The 21718-nt window shown below is 40.2% G+C and overlaps 1 protein-coding gene across 1 annotated transcript; it reads left to right on the top strand.

Annotated features, from left to right (window-relative positions):
* Nucleotides 1–14: 14 nt before the first annotated feature.
* Nucleotides 15–19026, top strand: LOC138051412 (ATPase family AAA domain-containing protein 3-like). The gene is made up of 18 exons (XM_068897605.1): nucleotides 15–317; nucleotides 1013–1089; nucleotides 4972–5073; nucleotides 6280–6339; nucleotides 6927–6996; nucleotides 7273–7345; nucleotides 7527–7619; nucleotides 9003–9072; nucleotides 9168–9235; nucleotides 10445–10532; nucleotides 10644–10700; nucleotides 12035–12160; nucleotides 12650–12774; nucleotides 13346–13397; nucleotides 13470–13540; nucleotides 16058–16231; nucleotides 16450–16558; nucleotides 17367–19026. Exons 1-18 carry the CDS (start codon nucleotides 122–124, stop codon nucleotides 17547–17549), a joined length of 1794 nt encoding a protein of 597 aa, XP_068753706.1. The 5' UTR covers nucleotides 15–121; the 3' UTR covers nucleotides 17550–19026.
* The last annotated feature ends 2692 nt before the right edge of the window (nucleotides 19027–21718 follow it).

Here is a 21718-nt window from a genome sequence, read left to right as displayed (position 1 = left end):
AGCAGTAAACATGAAATCGAGGATCATTGGAGAGTACACCGCACGCACGCACGTGTGACAAACTTGCATCATAAATTTCTCCCTAAAAATTCGTCGTTTTTGTCATTGAGATTTTCGTTTGATGTCTTGGTTGTTTGGAGTCAACAAGCCTCCACCATCAGGCGAGGAACCGCCGTTGATTCCGAATCCTCCAGGAGGCGGGGATGACGGAGGGAAAGATGAAACATCTGAAGGCAAACCAGCCCCGGTTTGGAGAAGCTTCGATCCTTCGGGCCTGGAAAGAGCTGCCAAGGCTGCAAGGGAGTTGGAGAAATCATGTAAGTGCATGAAAAAGTGCGCTTTAAACCCTATATAAAAGGCAATCTTAAAAATGCTGTATTGTGTACTCTTCAAACTGTATGCATTGATATCATCCATGACATTCCTTTATATTGTACTCATCGTCATCATCATTATCACTGTTTAGGAAGCAGCAATGGCGCAGTGGTGAGAGCACTCGCCACCCACCAATGTGACCCGGGTTTGAGTCTCAGACTTGGTGTCACATGTGGGTTGAGTTTGTTGGTTCTCAAGTCTGCACCGAGAGGTTTTTCTCTGAGTACTCCGGTTTTCCCCTCTCCTCAAAAACCAACCTAGGATTTGATACCAGTTGACATGATTCAAATTGATTTCTGTGAAGTCTTTCAAATTTTTTTGTTTAGTTTACAGCTCGAATACCATTATGATATCTTTTTAGAGGTTCTTCAGTGAAAAGATTCGTACATACATTGTATACAGTATATTCCATCGCTTTCCATTGGCGTCAAGTTCAAATGTATGAATGTGTCGTGGGAACCAAAGATGCTGATTGGTAAATTGTCATGCATGAATTGATTTCATTTGATTGGTGGAAGCCAAAATGCAGTTTGGCAGTTGGCGCTCGAAGATGAGATTCCACAGAATTATGAAAATCACAGTAACTAAAGTTCAGTACTGTCATGGATATCAATATCATTGTTATTTCCACTTTCAGATCATTCAAAAGAAGCCTTAGAGATGGCACGACTACAGGAAACAACCAAGCAGTTAGAGCAACAGCGCAAGATCAAGGTATAGTGGAAAATTTACAGGCAGTCTGAGTTCCAAAAGAACACTTGCACACATCAGGATAAAAACAAGGATTTGTTTACATTGTGTTGATAATGGTCCACGATGAATGTATTGTTGTGTTAATAAGATGCACAATTTGGCATTCACGATTTTTTTTATTTTATCATTATCAAGGATCCATATTCATTTTTTATCAAAGTCGTCAACTGGGCAAGTACATCTTACGATATGCTTGCGCAGCCAAATTTTGGGTTGCCCGGGCAAAAATCCGAAAGTATAGAAAAAGCTTGATAAAATTGCGTGTAACTTGTGCATCTGTGTTTTATTTTAGACTCGTCAGAAATTATGAATTTTGACTCTGGAGTATGATGCTATTTGTACTGTGGGAGAACGAAGAGTAATCAGAGTGAAAGTATATTTTATATCATAACATTTGATGGAATTCATGATCAGACATCTATTAACTTTTCAGTCGTCCAACGGACAACCTTTGGAGTTAATGTACTCATCCGGACAGATTTTTAGTCATCTGGGATGACCGGACGACTGCGAAGGCGGATACCTGCATTATGTCTGATTTGCGCATGTTTTAACTCCAAATGGCATACACTACGATGTATAGCATTAACAATGGGAGTTGTACATTTATAGACTGAGAGAGAAGCTAGTGTTCTACTGAAAATGTGAGTGCAGTGTGGCCCAGTATGGAGGCAGGACTGCCCATTGGTTTGGGCGCAAGCCATGAAATCTGGAGATCCTGGGTTCAAGACCTGTTCTGACATGTCTGAATTATTTTGATAAATACATACAAACATAAAATACAGACTTATGTTGTTAATTGACCTCTCCTCACAGGGGCTTTTCAGAACCATTGTAATGAAATTGACAGAACAAAAGACAACAACAACAACAACAACAACAATATTTACTATTATTATTATTATTATTATTATTATTTCTTTATTATTATTATTATTATTATTATTATTGTTAAGGATTCCTACTGGCTGGAGGCAAACCAGCTGGCTATTTACAAGTGCAATGGAGATGTTGAACCAGAGACTACCAGGATCAAATTCAATGGCTGCACTTGCTGCATATTCTCAACAAATTATTGTTGTTGTTTTTATTCTGTTGTTTTGTTGATTGTGTGTCTTTGGCCATATTCCCTATAGGGTATGGTCAATTCCACAACACTGAACAGAAGCTCTACTCATTGAGCTACTAGAATGGTCTGCAGGCTCTACAAAGTCATGCGCCTCAGTTTATACAAATACATGTACATGAAATGATGCAAAGGTGTAATGCTCCTGTCGTAGGGATATGATACAAGATGCTTGGCAACGCCGATGAAACGAGCATTGAAAAATGAAAAGTGTATTTGCAAAATTGAGGCGTATGACTTTGTAGAGCCTACAGACCAGTGGGCACATTATCCATTCAGGACCAAGATAAACAACCCAGCTCCCTAGGAGTTCTAGTAGCTCAATGTGTAGAGCATCCAACAGGTGTTGTGGAAGTCATAGGCTAAATAATTTTTCTGCCTAAGACTCTCATTTTTCAGTTACTCAAGTTGCCAAGCAACTTGTATCCTATAGCTTCCTATGGGTGAATTACACCTTTTCATCATTCCCCATCCCTTGTTCTCTTGCTGGAAATATTTATAGGGATTTGGTCTCTATGTTGCTTTTTGTTGATCACAATCTTCAGGGGTTTCAAAAGTGCTCAAATTTTAAAAAAATTCCAGGTTGTCCCAGTTTTAAAAGCCGGGCAACTAAATCCGTAAATTTGGTTGCCCTAATAAATTCTTGTTTACCCATTAGGAAACCTGCCGATGATTAAGCACGCCTTGTTTAGATGCGTGGCATTAGACCTTGAGTATCCCATAGTTCTAAGTGTGAACGTGTGGTTTTTTTGTGGAAGTCTGGGTTTTAGCATTTACAAAATGGAGTCTTCGATCTCCATCGCCAGCCACGTGTACATGTGAATTTCCTTATCTGAAATTTTTTTCTAAAAGCCACAGATATTCAAAACACAGGAAATGCTCAACTGCAAATTAATTATTGTTAACTTCACACCACTATCAGATATTGACAATAGAAAACCATTGAGTGAGTCGGGTGTTGCTTGTGTAATACATTTTCTATTTTTTGGCTGGGTTGTCCATTTTGTTTTCTTTGGGCAACCAACCTTTTCATTTTACCAAAAACTAGTCGCCCGGTAAACTTCCGCTAATTTTGAGCACTGGTTTCAATAACTTTTGAAGTAGAGCGCAGCATTCAACACAGTAGACCACAAGATCTTACTACAGAGACTTGAAACATCATTTGGAATTACAGATTCTGCGCTAATGTGGTTTAAGTCATATCTGTTGGATCGTTCGCAACATGTTATCGTAGACGGTGCATACTCTGATACATGTAGCACTGAATTATCTCATGGAGTACCGCAGGGGTCCTGTTTAGGGCCGCTGCTGTTTACCATCTATGCTAGCAAGCTCTTTGAGGTGGTCAAAACCAGCTTACCAATTGCACATGCTTATGCAGATGACTGTCAGCTGTACTTGTCTTTTAAGCCAGACAGTGGGTTAAGTGAGATAGAAGCTATAACATTGATGGAGTGTTGTATCAAAGCAGTCAGAGCATGGATGTTAAAAGATAAACTTAAACTGAATGAACAAAAAACGGAATTCTTGGTAATAGGGACGCGACAACAACTAGACAAAGTATCCCTTGATGAAATGACAATTGGAAATTCTAAAGTTAAAACAACTACAACAGCGAGGAGCCTTGGAGTATGGTTCGATCGTAACATGAAATTTGATACCAATATAACGAAAATGTGCACTATGGGACATTTCTATCTATACAATATAAGGAGAATAAGGAAGCATCTCACATATGAGTCAGCTCGTACACTAACACAGGCAACGATAATAGCCCGATTGGATTATTGTAACAGTCTTCTTTATGGATGCTCTGATGGTCAAATTAAAATGCTTCAGCACTTGCAAAATATGGCTGCTAGACTTATATGTAATTCTACACGTTTTTGTCGTATTACGCCGTTGATGTTCAAACTACACTGGCTACAAGTCAAACTAAGAATTAAATACAAAATTTTATTGATGACTTTCAAGGCAATACATGGACTATCACCTGATTACATACTAAATCTAGTTCAAGTCAAGAAGAAATCACTATACAATCTCCGATCTAATGATGAAGTTTTATTGGCTCCACCAACTTTTAAATCAAGCAAGACAACAGGAGACAGAGCTTTTCAAGTGGCAGCACCCTTTGAATGGAACAAACTTCCAAAATCACTTAGATTAGAGAACGATTTAAAATCTTTCAAAACAAAACTTAAGACATTTTTATTTCAAAAAGCTTATTATTAATTTTTTTAACTGTAAATATAATCATACAGCTGTAAATATGACTGTAACTGTAAAATACAACTGTAAATATAATTATAATTAGTCATAATTTTTAAACATTGTAAATAACCTTATTGTTAATTTTAAGCGCCTGAGATAATTTACCTATGGATCATGCGCTATATAAGTACTTAATTTGATTGATAGATACCTGCAGGGGCTATTCAATGTAAGAAGCAGTCACTCTTGTCTTATACAAGGGTTTGAATGAAAATTGGTGAGAGGAAAATTTCTGACAAACAGACGGCGGTATACCGCCAGTGACCGGCTTCTAATGAAACCCCTGATCTTGGCTTATCAGTTGTGCTGGAATGAAGTCGAACAAAACCAGAGCTTGAAGTGATCACTTTTATAGTGCATGTTCGTGTTTAAGTATGTATGGAATTCGTGGACTTTCGGTATCTGTAACTAGTTTGTAATAATTATATTAATTTTACAAGTAGGAGTTCGATGCAAATATAGAAGCAATGCAATTGGACAAAACTCGAGTTGAACAAGAGGAGAAACGGAAAACCCTGGCAGCAGAAACTCAACAACATCAACAGGTAGGAATAGAAAATAAAAGAAAGATGTATATGTTATTTGCCAGCTGGGAGGTCCGTATAGTGAAAAACTGTGACCGAGCTTTATCAAGACTGCGTTCACCATTTTTCGCTTTTATGGACCGACCCTTAGCTGGTAAATAACTCATTTTTTTTCTCTCTCTCCCTTCCACTCTAAAAATACTTTTTAAATTGTTGACTCATATCACGCTTGAAAGTGAATGAAGTATTAATTAAAGCAACTTTCAAACTGAATGTTTCAAAGAGAAAATTAATATTTTTTATTTGAATTCTATTTCCAAACCTCTTGTCTAATAAAAAGCTACTTCTGTATGTAAACAAATTCGGTGTTTATAAATGGTAATTAAAGGTCAAGGACAAAAACTCTCCGAGCGTTACCGTGCACGTGGGCAGAGACTGTGCGAGGAACCAATCAGATTGCAGGATTTGATACCTTGCCCTCTCAAAAAAAAAATAAAAATGATTATTATTAATGTGCACCAGTTTGGACCAAGCTTTCAACTGAAAAGCTTAAACAAAATAATGTGGTGCTATTGACAGACTTGATTTTGTCTGGGGAGGGGGGGAGGGAGGGGTATCGCGTATAAAAGGGGCACGGATGCTTGCCCTCTTGCTTAGAGGTGTAAATTCGTATTGTGATCTCACTTAGGGTGTTCTGGGCAAAATGCCGTCATATGTGGCTGTGAAGGTCTTGTTTATACATGTAGGGTTACATGTCTAACTCCAGACGATTTTACTCGTCAATTGGGGCATTCTATGGTATGAGATGTCAATGGGTTAAGCAATCAAAAACCATGTGTACGTCCCCTCCATTAATATGCTTTAAATATGCTTTAAATATGGTTTGTGGGTCAACAAAAGCCTTGGCCTCGGCCACACCCAGATTGGCCTCCTCCTACAAGCATCCCCTCCCCTTCATATACAAAGTCCTTCCCACCCCCCCCCCCCTCCTCCCCCAATGGAATTTCAAAGGAGCCAATGTGTTTTGGAAGAACTAAGCATAAAACAAACATCATTGATTCAAACAATAATTACTGACTCAGAGCAACAACAGTCTTTTAACTGAATTATTTCAGTGTAAATGGTGTTAATGCTCTTGAGTTGGTGATTGTTTGGATCATGTTCTGTTTCCAGAGCAGGAAAGTAGTCTTTTTGATGCAGAGAATTAATTTAGACTGTGTTCAACAGCGGGCTCAGTATCAAGACCAGTTAGCGAGGAAGCGTTATGAGGACCAACTTACACAACAGGTGAGTTTTAGTCATAAATCAGAATAAAATTTAATATAATATTAACATACTAAGGAAAGGAAACATATGCAATGTACCTAGCCAATCATATAAAATCAATAATGCCCACTTCTATATGCATATGTTAGTTTTCTGTGCTATAATGGTTGAAAACTGTTGAACTTCCCACACCCTACAAGTGACTTGTCAATGACATCAACAACAACAATCAAATAACACTCTAACTGACTTATTTTCGTAACAATAACTGACCATTGTATTTGACAATACACGTACATGTACAAACCTTAGACCTATACACGGATCGAAACTCACCAATCACTGTTTGCAGTCTTCACAGCCCATGACATCTAGGCTTATTTACGTGTATCACTGACAGTCAACCAATAACATCACAACTTAGTTGACCAATCACATCAATAACCGGAGTGCTATACCATCTACTGATGTTAGACAAATCACTTGACTCTGAAGATGACTTCCCCTCAGGAAGTCACAACGTCGGTCAAAATCATCCTAAATAGTCCTTCCCTAGCTGGACTACACTCATACTTCACTTAATTATAATTTATTTATTTATTCACTAGCGTCGTATGAATGAAGAAAACTTGGCTAGACAAGAAGAATCTGTCAAGAAGCAAGAAGCAATGAAAAGAGGTTTGTCTTCTTGAGAGAATAGATTGATATGGGAGCAACAGACTGCCTTTCTCAGTTACAGTTTGTTGTACTCACTCTGGCACACAGGTCCCAGCCCTGGGATAAGACCTCAGAGAGATATATTTACCAGTTTTCAGGCACATAATATTGTTACATGTACGGTATATATAACGTTGTATAATATGCTTTATCATGTTTTACAAACTCAGATACAGCGGTTGATTTAATTTTTTTTCTTTTGAAGCTCATGATTTCTTTTTATTTGTTTTGGATTAGGCACAATTGAATATGAAGCTCAATTAAAACATGAAAATGAGATGAAAAAGCTTGAAGCTGAACTCCGTGGAAGGTGAGGGACATCTTTTCTTGACATAGTATTCGTTTTAAAATCGAATGCCAATTATGGTTTCCTTTCATCATTTTTCATGATTCACATATGGCATTGTTTAATGTATTAGATTAAAACAGGACACATTTAATTTATTTGAGTATGTTGTGTGTGACTCAGTGAAAGTTTTACTTTTTGTTAGGGCAAAGATAGAGCGTGAAAACAGAGACATCAAATTGGAGAAGATCAGAGTAAAAGCTGCTGAGCAACGAGAAACTGTGTTGCAGTCGATTAAGTGAGTAACAAATTAAAGCAAAGTCATTCTAAATTTGCAAGTTTTGTACATAATCTATAGTCGGGAAGGTGTGTCAGCGTGGGGGCGGGGGCTGTTAAAACTTGTTCTGTACCAACACTAGGGTTCTTAAAATGTTTGATGCGAGATTCTCCGCAAAACTACTTCACAAAATTGTATGTGATTCTTATGACCGCAAACGCTTGAAGCCTCAGATATCTAATAATTATTTCTAAAATGTTACATTTACTTTTATCGAGTCATTAATTTATAATAATAATAATAATAATAATAATCAAGTGAAGCTTAAATGATCTTCGCAGTTATGAGTGCAATTTTTGCAATTGCATAGAGAAGCCTGAAAAATTCAGGACTTCAACGGGGTTTAAACACGTGACCTCGCGATTCCGATGCGACGCTCTAACCAACTGAGCTATGAAGCCACTGACGTTGGGAGCTGGTCATTTGTGGGTTCTAATGGTCCCGTGAGGAATGAATCAATGATGAAATGGTATATGAAATTAATCATATATGAACTGCGGATATGAAATCAAGTGAAGCTATGATCTTCGCAGTTATGAGCGCAATTTTTGCAATTGCGTAGAGAAGCCTGAAAATTATAATTACCGTCATTATAATTATAATAATTATACCAAGAAACATGACATATTCACAAATTATAATTAGTGTGAAACAGCAAGGTAAAGCAAAATGGTATCTATCATGCCAATTGGAAAGGCATGATTATAAACAAACTTATCTTTAAAATGCTTGGTGCAAACATAAACTCAAGTCTATGTGACCTTTTTTCCTTAAACATCTCAAGTTCTTGAAAGGGTGGTAGTAAGTCTGATAAATGTACATGTCCTGTAGAATTGTTATTATACAATAATACAATAATACAATACATACTTAATTGACCGCTCCCCATAGGGGCTTTTCAGGGCCAATGAAACAATCAACGAAACAACAGAACACAACAACAACTACTGTTAAGAATCCCAACTGGCCGGAGGCAAACCAGTTGGCTATTTACAAGTGCAGCTGGGAAGTTGAACCAGGGAATACCAGGAACAAATTCAGCGAGTGGTCAGAGCGGGTCTTGAACCCGGGATCTCCGGATCTCAAGGCAAGCGCCCTAACCACTGGGCCACACTGCCTCCTTAAATGTCTCTTGTCCCTGAGATTTATGTCTCTAGGCACTTGTACATGTATGTCCCAAATGCTGAACTGCCTGAGACAAAAACCATATTAATTTTACACGTGACTGTAAGGCCTGGCAAACAGTAGAATATAATACACCCAATTTTCCGTACCTTTCTACCATTGATGTTTTTTAGAGCAAAAAGGAAGTCTTTTGAATTTGCTTATTTTTCTCCTTGTTAGGACAGCTGGAAGCATTCTTGGTGCCGGTTTTGATGCTTTTATCTCGGATTGGGATAAAATCTCAGCCACTGTAAGTGATATTAAGAGAAGGTTAACTGCAAATAAAATTCATCATCATCATCATCATCCTTGATACCGCTGATTGACATTTCCCCTTTTTTTCAGGCTGCTGGGTTGACCCTTCTCGCCCTTGGTATCTACACAGCTAAATATGGTACTGGAGTAGGTGCTAGGTTAGGTTTCCCCTTGTGGTGTAACAAAAGGGAGTTTAAGCAAAGACGACAGCTACAGCAACGTCATTGCCACAAAGTAAGAATATCATTGGTTAAAAATGGAGAAACAATTGTGTTGCACGTGCAGCACCAATTTCCATGCAATTTTTGCCATGCTCCACAAAAAAAAAATGTGACAACAACATGAGCATGTAGCAATGAACCATTCATTTGCTATTTTTACTTCAAAACTGTTCGTACCCATCCAGTTTCAGGATAGTTTGGCCGTATTTTACATCATGAACAAGACAGAATAATTGCAAAATACTTGCAATAGTGCTAAGTTATATCTTGGAGTGATGTTTTCGTTGCTGTAGCCATTGTCTTTGCTTAAACTCTCTAATAATGAACTTAAAGACTTAGCTTGTGCTCTGTTGGGATCAAGCATTTCAACTGCAACCGGTTCAGGTTGAAGTGGTTGAGATTTTCTAATAGGATGTACCTTTCCAACCGTTTTGGGTCAAAACATGGTAACATTTGGGAATGATCATTACCAGACTTCTCCACGTTGACAAGTTGAGGGAAAAAAACATGGCTGGAGGTCGCCACCGACTTTAAAAAGCTTGCATAAACAACACCGCTGGGCCCATCTTTTTTAACCGTTTCAACCAAGTTGGATGCTGGTTGAAAAAGTTGTTCAAACAAAGCAACCAAAAATGTTTTTTTTCCAATAGAAAATAATGAAATAACCCAACCAACCTAAAACGGTCGATTCCAGTAGAAACGAGTTGCTCAGGTCGAGATGCAGCTATTTCATCAGCTTTAGTGATTGGTTCAAAAAACAATAGACACAAAAAATGAACAACAGAAACAGCAGGGGCTAATCTAATCCTAAATGCGACAGACCTTTATTCTATACTGGCGTAAAGAAGTTAGAACTTTGTGGAGAGCTGCGTTGTTTCCACTAAGTGTTGGTAAGGCCTTTGAGGGGGAGGGTGCGCTCCAATAGCCTTTTGGGTTAAGTACATGTACAGTGTATGTATTTTGAAAACAGCTTAAACCTACTGTATATCAAACTTCTTCGTATATACTTGTAGTGCAAAATAACAAACTATAAGACAGTTGTGGGTTTTGTAAGCACAGTCTTTTCATTACCTGTACATGTAAGCCTAAACTGCATCATTACGCACCTCACAGAAAGAATGTGTCATTTTTTGTTTTTACATGTAGATTTATTGAAGCACGTTTAGGAAAACCAAGTCTTGTACGAGACACGTCACGGCTAAGTGTTTTTGGAACTCTTAGGCATCCTATACAGGCAAGGCGTTTTAAAAAGTCTTTTTGGTGACCAATATTTCTCTTTTGTTCTTTTAGAATCCCTTAAACTATCGACGTTTGTTGTAACATAGGTTGCTTGTCTTTTCCACAGACTTTTAGAAAGCTTTTTGTTAATTATGAAGACTCTTTACAAGGGATAATTTTGAAGGTAAGAATACCATAATATTGATTCTTGCAAGCTTAGATATGATTCCCTGGCCATTCACAGTAAACCTAACATTTCATGAAACTTTGAGACATTTAGGAAAAGTGGAAAGTAAAGAACAAATTTGTTAGTTTGGTTTGGAAACCTTCGATGAGGAGCAGCAATAATATAATTAGTATCCATCATTCAAGTGATCACTTTTTTTCTTGAAAACCTACGAAGTTGATGCCACCATGAATTCAAAAGATTAATTACACTCTTGTGAATTTATCATGGACGTTGTGTATAGATTTGCCTAGTTGACAATAACATTATTCTTCGGGAGAGGAGCGTGAGAAACAATTGTTATTACTCGTAAGAAATAATACGCGACGATAATTGCAAGCCTTAAAGTGCCCCTAACCCCAAAATATTTTTTTTTGCTAAAATTAACCTTTGCACCTGTTCGAAACGCATTGCGGCCATTTTTTCATTTTTCAAACAAATCCTGCCATTTTATAGGCTTCGAAAGTTGCGAACATCCAAGCATCTTGTGTTCACGACCGAGTCAGAAGGGGAGTGGGCCTATTCCTGATGTGACGTCACAAACTTATTTACATGGCATTAACTCTTTGTAAAAATGCATGCAAATTAGATTGTGACGTCACATCAGGAATAGACCCACTCCCCTTCTGACTCGGTCGTGAACACAAGATGCTTGGATTTTCGCAACTTTCGAAGCCTATAAAATGGCAGGATTTGTTAGAAAAAGGAAAAAATGGCCGCAATGCGTCTCGAACAGGTGCAAAGATTCATTTTAGCGAAAAAAATATTTTGGGGTTAGGGGCAGTTTAAGAGGTGGGCTTCTGCCAGTTTAGCTGGTATACTTGTTTTGTTGAGAAGGCAATGTCTGGATACACAGCGGCCATGACAGCGAGTGTTGAAGTGTTAAGAAAATTTAAAAGCATTCCCTCTTCAAGCTTTATTGAAGTGTGCTCGTTTGCGTCAACCAAGAAATGTGTGCTACCAGTTATGCTAAACTTGCAAGAATGCCAGTTTTCAAAAAATTCAGTCCTATCTGTAAAACAGGGCAATAGCGTTACAGCTGTACCGGGAACATGTTTAATGGCAGAGCAAACAATCATAACATTAGAAGTGTGCTGTATTCAAGTTACGAGGTGTTCCCCGAACAGGATTTGAGACGGTATCATCTGCATGTGAATCTAGTTCCCAAACAAAGGTGCTAGGGTCATCTTTCTCCCAGCAAGGATTTTCCGCAAATGAAGAGGAAAAATGTCATCAATACTTGATTTAACCGTGAATGTTTCTAAAGTGGTACCTGTTCAATAAAATTGCAGCCTTCTCTCGAAACTCGACTCCAAGAAGTGAGCAAAGCCACGGCCAACACAAAAAAGAATAAAGGATTCTACAGAAATCTGTTGTTTTATGGGCCACCAGGGACTGGAAAAACCATGTTTGCAAAGGTGAGGAAAGATGACTTCGAAGACAAAATGTTTGTGATAACGCTAGCAATAATGATGATGATGACTTTGATTGACTAAAACAGAACCAGCTTGCTTCAGCCATTCTATGTGACACCCAGTATCAGTGTTATCACAAGAGTCTGGCAGATTTTGCCTCTGTCATTGCAAAAAAAGGTGATGCCATTGAATTGACTAAAACAAATTTGGTAAACTATAGAAACAAGTATGTGGAGAAAAAAGAGGAAAATTCCATATAGAACAAGGTGATGTTGGCAGTCAGCCATCTCGGTAGTAGTAGTCCTTGCCAACAGGGCTTAAATTTTAGAATGAGCACAAACTCCTGGCTAATTACCATATTCCACTCCGGCCTAAACGGCGCGATGTTGAAGAATAGATGTAATTTGCCTGTGACATCCCAAGTTATCAACTTGATCTGAAATTGAAGCACACTTGTCTTCGCGTCCCTTATCGTACTGTTGAATTTTCTAGAGTCTGGCCAAACACTCTGGTATGGATTATGGCATCATGACGGGTGGCGATATCGTGCCTATGGGAAAGGAGGGCGTCACTGCTATGCATAAGGTGTTTGATTGGGCACAGACATCGAGAAGAGGGTGAGACATACAAAATCGAGTTGTTTGTCAAAAAGTTTCGAAAGTGATGACGCCATTGCGTCATACAATACAATAACCTTTATTTTACGAGGGAAAACGTATTAACCATAAGTTTCCATGGGAGCTTTCGCAAGGAAGACGGCAACGTTAGCAAAAACTCACGACAACGGCAACGTGTACGAGAACGTCACTCCAAAATATAACTTGGCGCTATCGCAAGTATTTCGGGATTATTCCGTCTTGTTCAGCTAGCGAACAACTATCCTGTTACTGGACGAGTATGAACGGTTTCAAAGTAAAAATATAAAATGGCTGCTTCATTGTTATACGCTCATCTTATCGTCAAAATCTAAAATTTGGTGACTGACGATAGTTCAATTTTGAGGTCACATTTTTTGTTCGACGTCGGCCGACGTGGTTCTTAAAAAATCCCTATTAGTGTATCAAGCAGAGGTTGATTGGTTCTCAAAACGAAAGTTTTTTTTGCTCCAGAATTGTGGTTGGCAAATTTGACTATCAAAAGAAATTCTTGCTGACAAGCTAATGTATTTGCTGTTATTTCCCATTCTAGGCTTTTACTCTTTGTAGACGAAGCAGACGCCTTCTTACGAAAACGAAATCAGGTAAATTGAACTCGAGAGCGCTCCGAATGTTGTGCTACAATTTGGTAATATTTTTGTTATGTGGCGTTTCAGGAAAAAATGAGTGAGGATCTTCGAAGTACACTCAACGCTTTTCTCTACAGAACAGGAGAATCATCCCGCAAGTAAGAGAGTTAATATACTTGTTTTCCGTACTTCAGTGATCCGAGACATCTTCGAATTTAATGCTTGGTCAATTTACCTGAGATGACGCGAAAACAAGATATAATAAGGAGGTAAAGCAAGGACAATAGGGACTTTAAGATGTACAGGTACGTCGACGAAAACATCACCTCCATACCGTGAGTCTCGAGTTTAGTCCAGCTCGTTTGCGTCGCATAATGTGGGCGAAGTATTCCAAGAATATCTAGAGGTTTTGCACGGCAACCATGTTGCATGGCTGTAACAATAGTTTCTTTTTCCTTTTGGAACAAAATGTATTTCTAATGCAAAACATTTTAATTGTTCCCTCCATGCAACATGGCTGCCGTGCAAAACCTCTGTTGGTGCGGCGGTTTCAGAGTTAAAATAGAAAAAAAAAGATTCACATTTGTACCTGCGCGTTGTCGTGAAAACCTCAAGTTTGGCGATTTCACGTCGTTGTTGTGCAGTGTACTGCACGAATTTGTGCTAAAAATGCGTGCCGCACGTGCAGCACGATTATTTGTCGTCGTCAAACCAATGACATTAGGGTCGCTTATACGAGAGAAAATAAGCCGTGGCTTACATAAGACGCGAACACCCCGTTATCGAAGGTGACGGCTTACTTCATCCGCAGCTAGCTCACGCCACGGCTTATCCTGGCCAAGGAGTTTGGGGCTGTGCTTATCTTGGCCGCGGCTTACTTTGGACGTGAAAGTGTTCGTATAAATGTACTCAAGCGTTGTCCGCGGCTCAAGCCCGTGAACGGCTCCTGCGCATGCACTTGTTTGTTATTATAGCCCAGACCTCCTTTTTGCTCCCGTCCATTCGCCTGAGAAAAATGGCGAGCGCAAGCAGCGAATCACGTATTAATAAAGGAAAAGATTCCGCGAAAAAGAGAACCATTGGAGAACCCCGGAAGAGAAACGGCGGCTTCTCGCTATTTGTAATGCTATTGAAATTGCTAAGAAACTTAATAATTGCGTCACTTCAGCCAGTGCAAGTTCTGGGGCACACCGCAAGTGTTCGTTTTCGACTTTACTGGATCGATACTGGATCACATGTAAAACTTTAATTTAATAATTTTTCTTCGCTTGTTTGATTACTCGAGCCATTTATCTTTTAATGTCGCAAATCTTGCGTCACAATTAATTACCCCAAAACGAGGCATCAAAATAAATTACGTCATATCGGACCAGTTGGCCGCGCTCAGCCGCGATCCATTTATAGGAGCATTTCGCGTCTTATGTAAGCCGCGGCTTATTTTCCCTTGTATAAACGGCCCAATTGTTCCTTTTGTGGCGTTCTCGTCGACGACATAAAGTCCCAAGCAACTGATGACGGCTACGAGAACGCCGCAAGCAATGGGTTTGACGATCATTTCTTTGCCGTACTCCACAAAACGACAACGTGGAATCACCAAATTTTAGGTCTTGATGACAACGTGAGCATAAAACAATGAGCCATTCATTTTCTATTTTAATTGAAAAGCGTTCGTACCCATCCAGTTACAGGATAGTTCGCCCGTATTGTACAAGGTGAACAAGACGTATTAAGGGCTAAATACTTGTGATAGAGCTGTTTTAATTTGGTCCAAATGTCAACTTGTCCCCCAAATTACTGCAGAATTCTGCAAGTTTGCTGCCCGCATAAATTCTTAAGGCCTGGTCAAACGCTCGCAACATTTCAACGCAACATCTATCAACATTGTTGGAGAAAACATGTTGCATACGTTTGGCCACTCAGTTGCGATATGTTGCAACATGTTGGATGATGTTGGATCAAATTTGAAAACGGTCAAATTTTTCGTGCAACATTTTGGATGTTGCACTCGTTTGGCCACTTGCAATCTCGTCCCCAGAGTCCGCTTTTCTTTTGGTCAGCGCCAAGGACACGGACTCTGGCTACTTCCAATATTTATGCGCAGTCGTAGTGAAGGTCCATTTTTGTGACCGTTGACAACCACTGTTGTTTCAAATTTCTCCGCGTGCGTAGATAAGCCGGAAGTCCGTGATTTTCGGACTTCCTGCCATGGACGTGGCCAGAAGCCGTGTTCTTGGTGCTGACCAAAAGAAAAGCGTACTCTGGGGACTAGACTGGCCACGTTCACGCAACATTATTGCACTAGGGCATACGTGCTAGGTTCACTTGTTCGCGAGGGGCCTGGAGCACTTAAACATTGACGCGTTGCGTTGAAAATTTGAAAATGTTGCGTTGCAATGTTGCGAGCGTTTGGCCAGGCCTTGTTACAGTGGATTGATCAAAACGATATCAACCAAAAAAAGATGGTTCTCATTCAGCAGTAAAAGTAATTTTGCGATTGCATCGTTTCGCTTGGTGATAAGCTTTCAAACTCTTGTGTCATTTTCAGTCCATCAGAGACCACAGCAAATCCATTTCCACTTGCTGGAACGCATTCTGCCACTGTTTGCCGCGTTCGGACGCGTTCTGAATGCGTTTCTTTGCGTTATGATTGGTTGGTTTGGCTGTCTTGTTCACAGGTTCATGTTAGTTCTCGCCAGTAACCAGCCAGACCAGTTTGACTGGGCAATCAATGACCGGTTGGACGAGATGGTCGAATTTGCTTTGCCGTCATTAGAAGAAAGAGTGAGACTGGTTCGACAGTATTTTGAAGAGCACGTGTTGAAGCCAGCTACGACGGGTTCGCGAACAAGGTGGGTTGCACACCGGTGGCAGCCATAGTCAGTGTTTTTGCTTTGATTAACAGTGCTTCCTCTATTCGGCGATTGTCCTTCTTTTCTTCTTTTGCAAGAGCAGATTCACAGAAAGTGCGGCGTTTACTAATGAGACAAAGCCAATTTATATTAAGCATGCAGTAGCCTCTTGGTTATCGGGAAGTAAGTTAACCGTAGTGATTCTGGTTTCATTTCAGTCGGTTGAAGATTGCAAATTTCGACTTCAACGTGAAGTGTCAGCAAATAGCTACAGCGACCGAAGGACTTTCGGGTCGGGAAATTTCCAAGATAGCAATTGCTTGGCAGGTGGGTTTCTGGGGCTCCCTTGAGACTTAGTGCCCCGTTCTCGATGCTGGGAAACAGGCATCGATTTGGGCCCGGCGATTCGGTATAAGCAGATTTTTGGCCAGTTTCCAAGTCCGTAGGGTAGTCCGCCGCTAAAAGAGGGGAATTTGGATGCAGCGAACAAAAAGTCAGGAATTGTTCTTGGCAAACAAAACAACGAATCGTAGTCAAGTATTTTGGGCAGGTGCTGTTCGATCAAAATTCATGTTGGTGACGTCCGTGCTCGGGCACCGGGCACGGGACGGGCATCGGGTCTCAATGGGACTGGACTTCGTGGCCCATGCGAGTAATAAATAAGGTGGAGAAACTATGTTAAGAATGCCTGCTGGAACGCGAGTTGGTCATTATAAATGAATAAGAAGGGAATAGAAAGGCAACTTACTAACTCCTTCCAGTTTGGTCTCATGTTGTTTTAATTTTATTTAATTGTTTTCAACACGATACCTAAAAGTCGTAAGGGTTCACGCTTTGTACGTGTTTCACGGATTCACTGCACGATTTGTTCGCACTCATTGCACGCACTGCACACCCTCACAACACGCATTCACTGCAAAAGCTTTTCAATTTTTCCGGCCACTCTTATAGTATGTGGTTCGCAAAGGGTGGCGACGATGAATTTTCCATCCTCCCTTTTAACTTAACGGCGGTCATACTTACGCTGTTCTCTAACGTGTTAGGAGCCGTCGCAAAAGGATAGGAATGATGCAAAGTGAACTTTCAAAGGGCATGAATACTTTGTCTCGGCCTTACTGTTTTTTGTTGTATTTAGGCTAGTGCGTATGGCTCACCCGATGGTGTACTAACAGAGGAAATGATGGATGCGAGAGTAGAGGAAGCCGTTACACAACACAAGCAGAAAGTTGAATGGCACAGTAGCGAACAACCGAGCGAGACAAGTAGCACGACACTTAAAAACAGAGAATCTTTAATAAAAAGAACAAAAGATAGTTAATTACATGGACAATGATTTATCGATTTAGGAATTTGTCAAAAATCTTATAGCTGTGGAACAAATTGAACGCGAAGATCGAAATTACTGCTCTTAAAGGATGGTGTGCCAGTATTAGTAACCAGGTTCCATCGCTCTTCTTGGAGAAGCTTCTGGTCGAGAAGAACTAGGGTGCTTATTTGTACAGGAAAATCATTTTTTGCGGTGGTAAAGCAGATGGTACGATCAGCCTCGACAAGAATTTTCCCGAAAAAATAATACCTCCGAGGCATTCCTTTTTTCTCCTCTTTACGACATGTAGCAGCTATCGACGGTAATGTAGAATGTGATAGGCTTATGAAAATTAGTCCTACTTTACATATGAATGAAAACTAATTTTCATGAGAAAAACTTCGCACTTAGGCTCGTTTTGAAGAGGAGGCTGACATGAACTCGGAAATGTTCTGTTGGCTCGATACCTAAGCCAAAAATAAAAATCTAAACAATTAAAACTTAAAGGCAGTAGAAGCTGCTTACAATACCAAACAATAGCATGTTACGAGATCTGCTACATTACTGCTTTTTACCAATGAAAACGATCGAATTTTTTACGTACCTTTAGTTCATGTTACTAAAACCAGGCTCCACCGCGAGGATCACGTTTATGTGTCTTCCCGCCAGAGCAACCGGTTGAATAGCCTCCCACGCTGTCGTTCTTGGGGCTTCGTCCCGCGTTCCTCCCCCACTAACGTCTGCGGAAACGAAGATCCACTTCCGTTCGTGAATTACCGAACAAGCAGAGGCCATTTTCCAGCTTTGGGTAAACTCGTGTTTTGTATGGCATTCTTTCGCAGCATATGATTGGCTATGCACAACACAATTAGTCAATGCTGATTGGTTTCTTTAAATAGTGGGCAAGCAGCCGTTGAACGTCACGCTTTCCTCCCCCACTAAAGTCTGCTGTAACGAAAAACCACTTCTGTTCAACGGCTTCGTCAGCAGACGTTAGTGGGTGAGGAAGGCGTGACGAAGCCCTAACAACGCCTGCGTGGGAGGCTACCAGTTGAACAGCTCCTTGTTCATTTGATTCCGTGAGTATGGAAAATTTAAGGTTTCATTTCACTTTTGTGTCACCGCTCGCCGTGACATTTTTGTCAGCACAAGACCATTCTGATTGATTTTGTTCAGTAGCGAGCCTCAGCTCCGTTGCTGTCTCGCAGCGATGCTATGTGACGAACTATTTCTGGAATTTGTAGGTATTTATTTGCAAAATAAAACGGATGCATTTAACGGTCTTTAACGATAACGGACGTAAATACGCCCTGCAGCATACTAAGTCATTTTTAGTTTCGATCGAACTTTCAATCTTTGGAATCGTCGGTACGCAATGTAGCCCGGTGACACAGTTACAAAAATAATTCGCCTTCGCACCGCCATGTTTTTATGGTAGAGTATGATCTTTTAACCGAATAAAAATTAAATAAAAAGCAAGAAATATGAAGCCACCCGGCTGATTATGTTTGCGCTGCGAGTAGAAAGCCATTCCGCAATGTCCAATATGTGAGAATTCGGAAAGGAACTTTTATTCACATTTTTTTTCTCCATAGCGTTAGTGCGTCGTTTTATTTAACTAATAAACCCTCCCAAAAATCAGCACTAAATATTGGGAGTGCGCTGTGTATTTATCTGTCTCTAAAAAAATGACTGCCTCTGTTTGCTCATTTCACGTCGTTGTTCAAGCGTTGGCCTAACATTGTGGACTAACCGTGCACTCAGTTATATTTCATATACAGTAGCAGGAAAATCATTAAAAAACAGCGTTTTCGACAGTAATAAAAAACTTGAATGCGCTTATTGCACAGAGATGTAGAGTCTGGAAATATACATCTCAGTATGCTCTTGTTCCTTTGACAATAAATTACGAAAGGCCAGTTTTATGCTACGAGGATAATGCGCCGATCAACTCGAAACTTCAACACCCCCCCCCCCCCCCCCTCCTCCCAGGTAAAGCCCGGGCATTTGAATTTTTGAAGATTGGATCACTCAAATTCCCTCCCCCTCGGGCCAAAATGGTGTTCAAATGCCCTACCCTATCGTCGTATTTGAACGATTTGTCTGCCATACCTTAGTAAACAAAAATCGTCGTCGGCTCCTGCCGTCTTTAGTAAAGACCTTTTGTAAGCCAATCGCTCACAAATGCTACATCTCTTTCCTTAAACTCTTCCATCTAGTCCAAACACGTGTTTTATAGCTGTTAGAGACTTCGGCGCCCGAAAAAAGGCAATTATTTCAAACCCGACACTTCCGGTTCAATTTTCCCCACCCCATGCAGACAAAGGTCAAATTCCCCACTCCCCTTGCACAGAAGATAGTCAAATGCTCTTGGTTTGCCCGGGTTGGGGGGGGGGGGGGGATTTGAAGTTTCCATTTGATCGGCGCATAACAGCTAAAAAAGCACTACTTTGTTTCGAATTTTCTATGATAGAAACTTCTTCAAAAATCAAAGGTCTACGTTACCAGCACACACCAGGGTTTCTCCTTGGTATCTGGATAGAAATCTCACTACTTTTTCCTCCGACCGCGCTTCAGCCGTTTGATGAGGGCCAGTCTCGTGCTTCTTAAGTTGCCTCGTTCATGCCCAAAAAGAATTCTGGGTAATTCTGCCATTCCATGACAAGGGCAGATCCCCGATTCTCATTTCATTGATATTTTATACGTGTCGGGCCAGCCAGTCCTGCCAACAAAATACAGCGTTGATCGACGTTTTTAGCTTGAGGCTTGAACTTGACAGACAGGCCAGAGAGACAACTTCACTCGTGAAACGCCATTTTTACAACAAAACATTTTAGGCGTCCCAGTCTGCATGAAACCATCTGTCACCTCAGTATCGAGAAGACCAGTCACGCACGGTTCTTACGTTACGTTTATGCCTGTAGGATCAGCTGAAAGGTCAATTCCTTTTTAAAACCAGCATTTTTTTTTTGGTATGGTATATATCGGAAAGCCAGAACATTTGCGCATGCGCTGACAGAATGTTTGAACAAGAAAGAAAAATGTAGTACCTCTGTACGTGGGGCCGGAGCGTAGAACAAAATGAGTTATCCCGTGATTTCGGTCCGTGCGATCGCTTTTAGACGCAGTTAGCCCTTCGCTGCTTTCAGATACCGACGTTCCTCCCGGTACGGCATTGAGGGAGGGAAATGTCGGCCCCTAAACCATATGTGACAAATCCCACGCCTTCTCACAGCTCCAGACCGCCCTTGTTAATATAGCGTTTTTACATGACGTCACATCGGCCATGTTGGTGTTCCAAAACAAAGAAATGGCGGCCATGATGGTGTACCCAACTAATCCTACGGGAATTGAACTCTATTTTTATGCAAATACTTTCTTTTGTTTCAGAAGGCCAATATGGCTGCTGGTCACGTGAGTGAAAACGCTCATCGGCCAAGTTCATGTCTGCCTCCTCTTCAAAGTGAGTCCAAGTGCGAACCTTGTGTGATGGTAATAAGTTCTACTTTACATATGAATGAAAACTAATTTTCATAAGAGAAACTTCGCACTTAGACTCACTTTGAAGAGGGGGCAGAGATGAACTCGGAAATGGCGTTACTTAGCCTAAGATCTCGATTGCTTTAATATTCACCGGAAGTCATTTTTTTTCTCGTATAGTAAGCACTGGAATCGCACTGCTAAAGGTAACATACATGTATAAACATTATTTCATCTGGAATTTCTATTTTTATTCCCCTCGAATGCGTAAAAAGAATCAAAAACCAACATTTGACTTGATTTGCGTTCATTGTTAATTTCAGTTTACAGTTTTACGAAGCGAAAGAGAGCTGTGAAATAAACGCCTGGAGATCGCTGTTACAACTTCAAAGCAAACGATCGATTTATATATTTCCATCAAATGGTGAGAGTAAATCGTTTCAGTAGTGTCTATGAAGCTAACAAAATTTAACTGCATTTCAAGTTGTTTATTTTACTGCCTGGAAAAGCGCATAACAGTAAAAGTCGTCTATATATTGCTTGATTCAGTTTTCAGGCTCCAATATGATATTTTAGACTGTTTGACTGAGATTTCAGTATGAAGCGAATGTTACCAAGACCAATATTCATATACCTGAAGAGCCTGCTTGAAGTCCTCTTTAGCAAAATGAAAGACCCGAACAGACAATATATAGCATGCA

This window comes from Montipora capricornis, chromosome 6 (genome assembly GCF_036669925.1).
Source record: "Montipora capricornis isolate CH-2021 chromosome 6, ASM3666992v2, whole genome shotgun sequence".
Classification (NCBI taxonomy): domain Eukaryota; kingdom Metazoa; phylum Cnidaria; class Anthozoa; order Scleractinia; family Acroporidae; genus Montipora; species Montipora capricornis.
The sequence above is the reverse complement of the archived record's forward strand: the minus strand, read 5'-3'. Positions and strand labels throughout refer to the sequence as shown.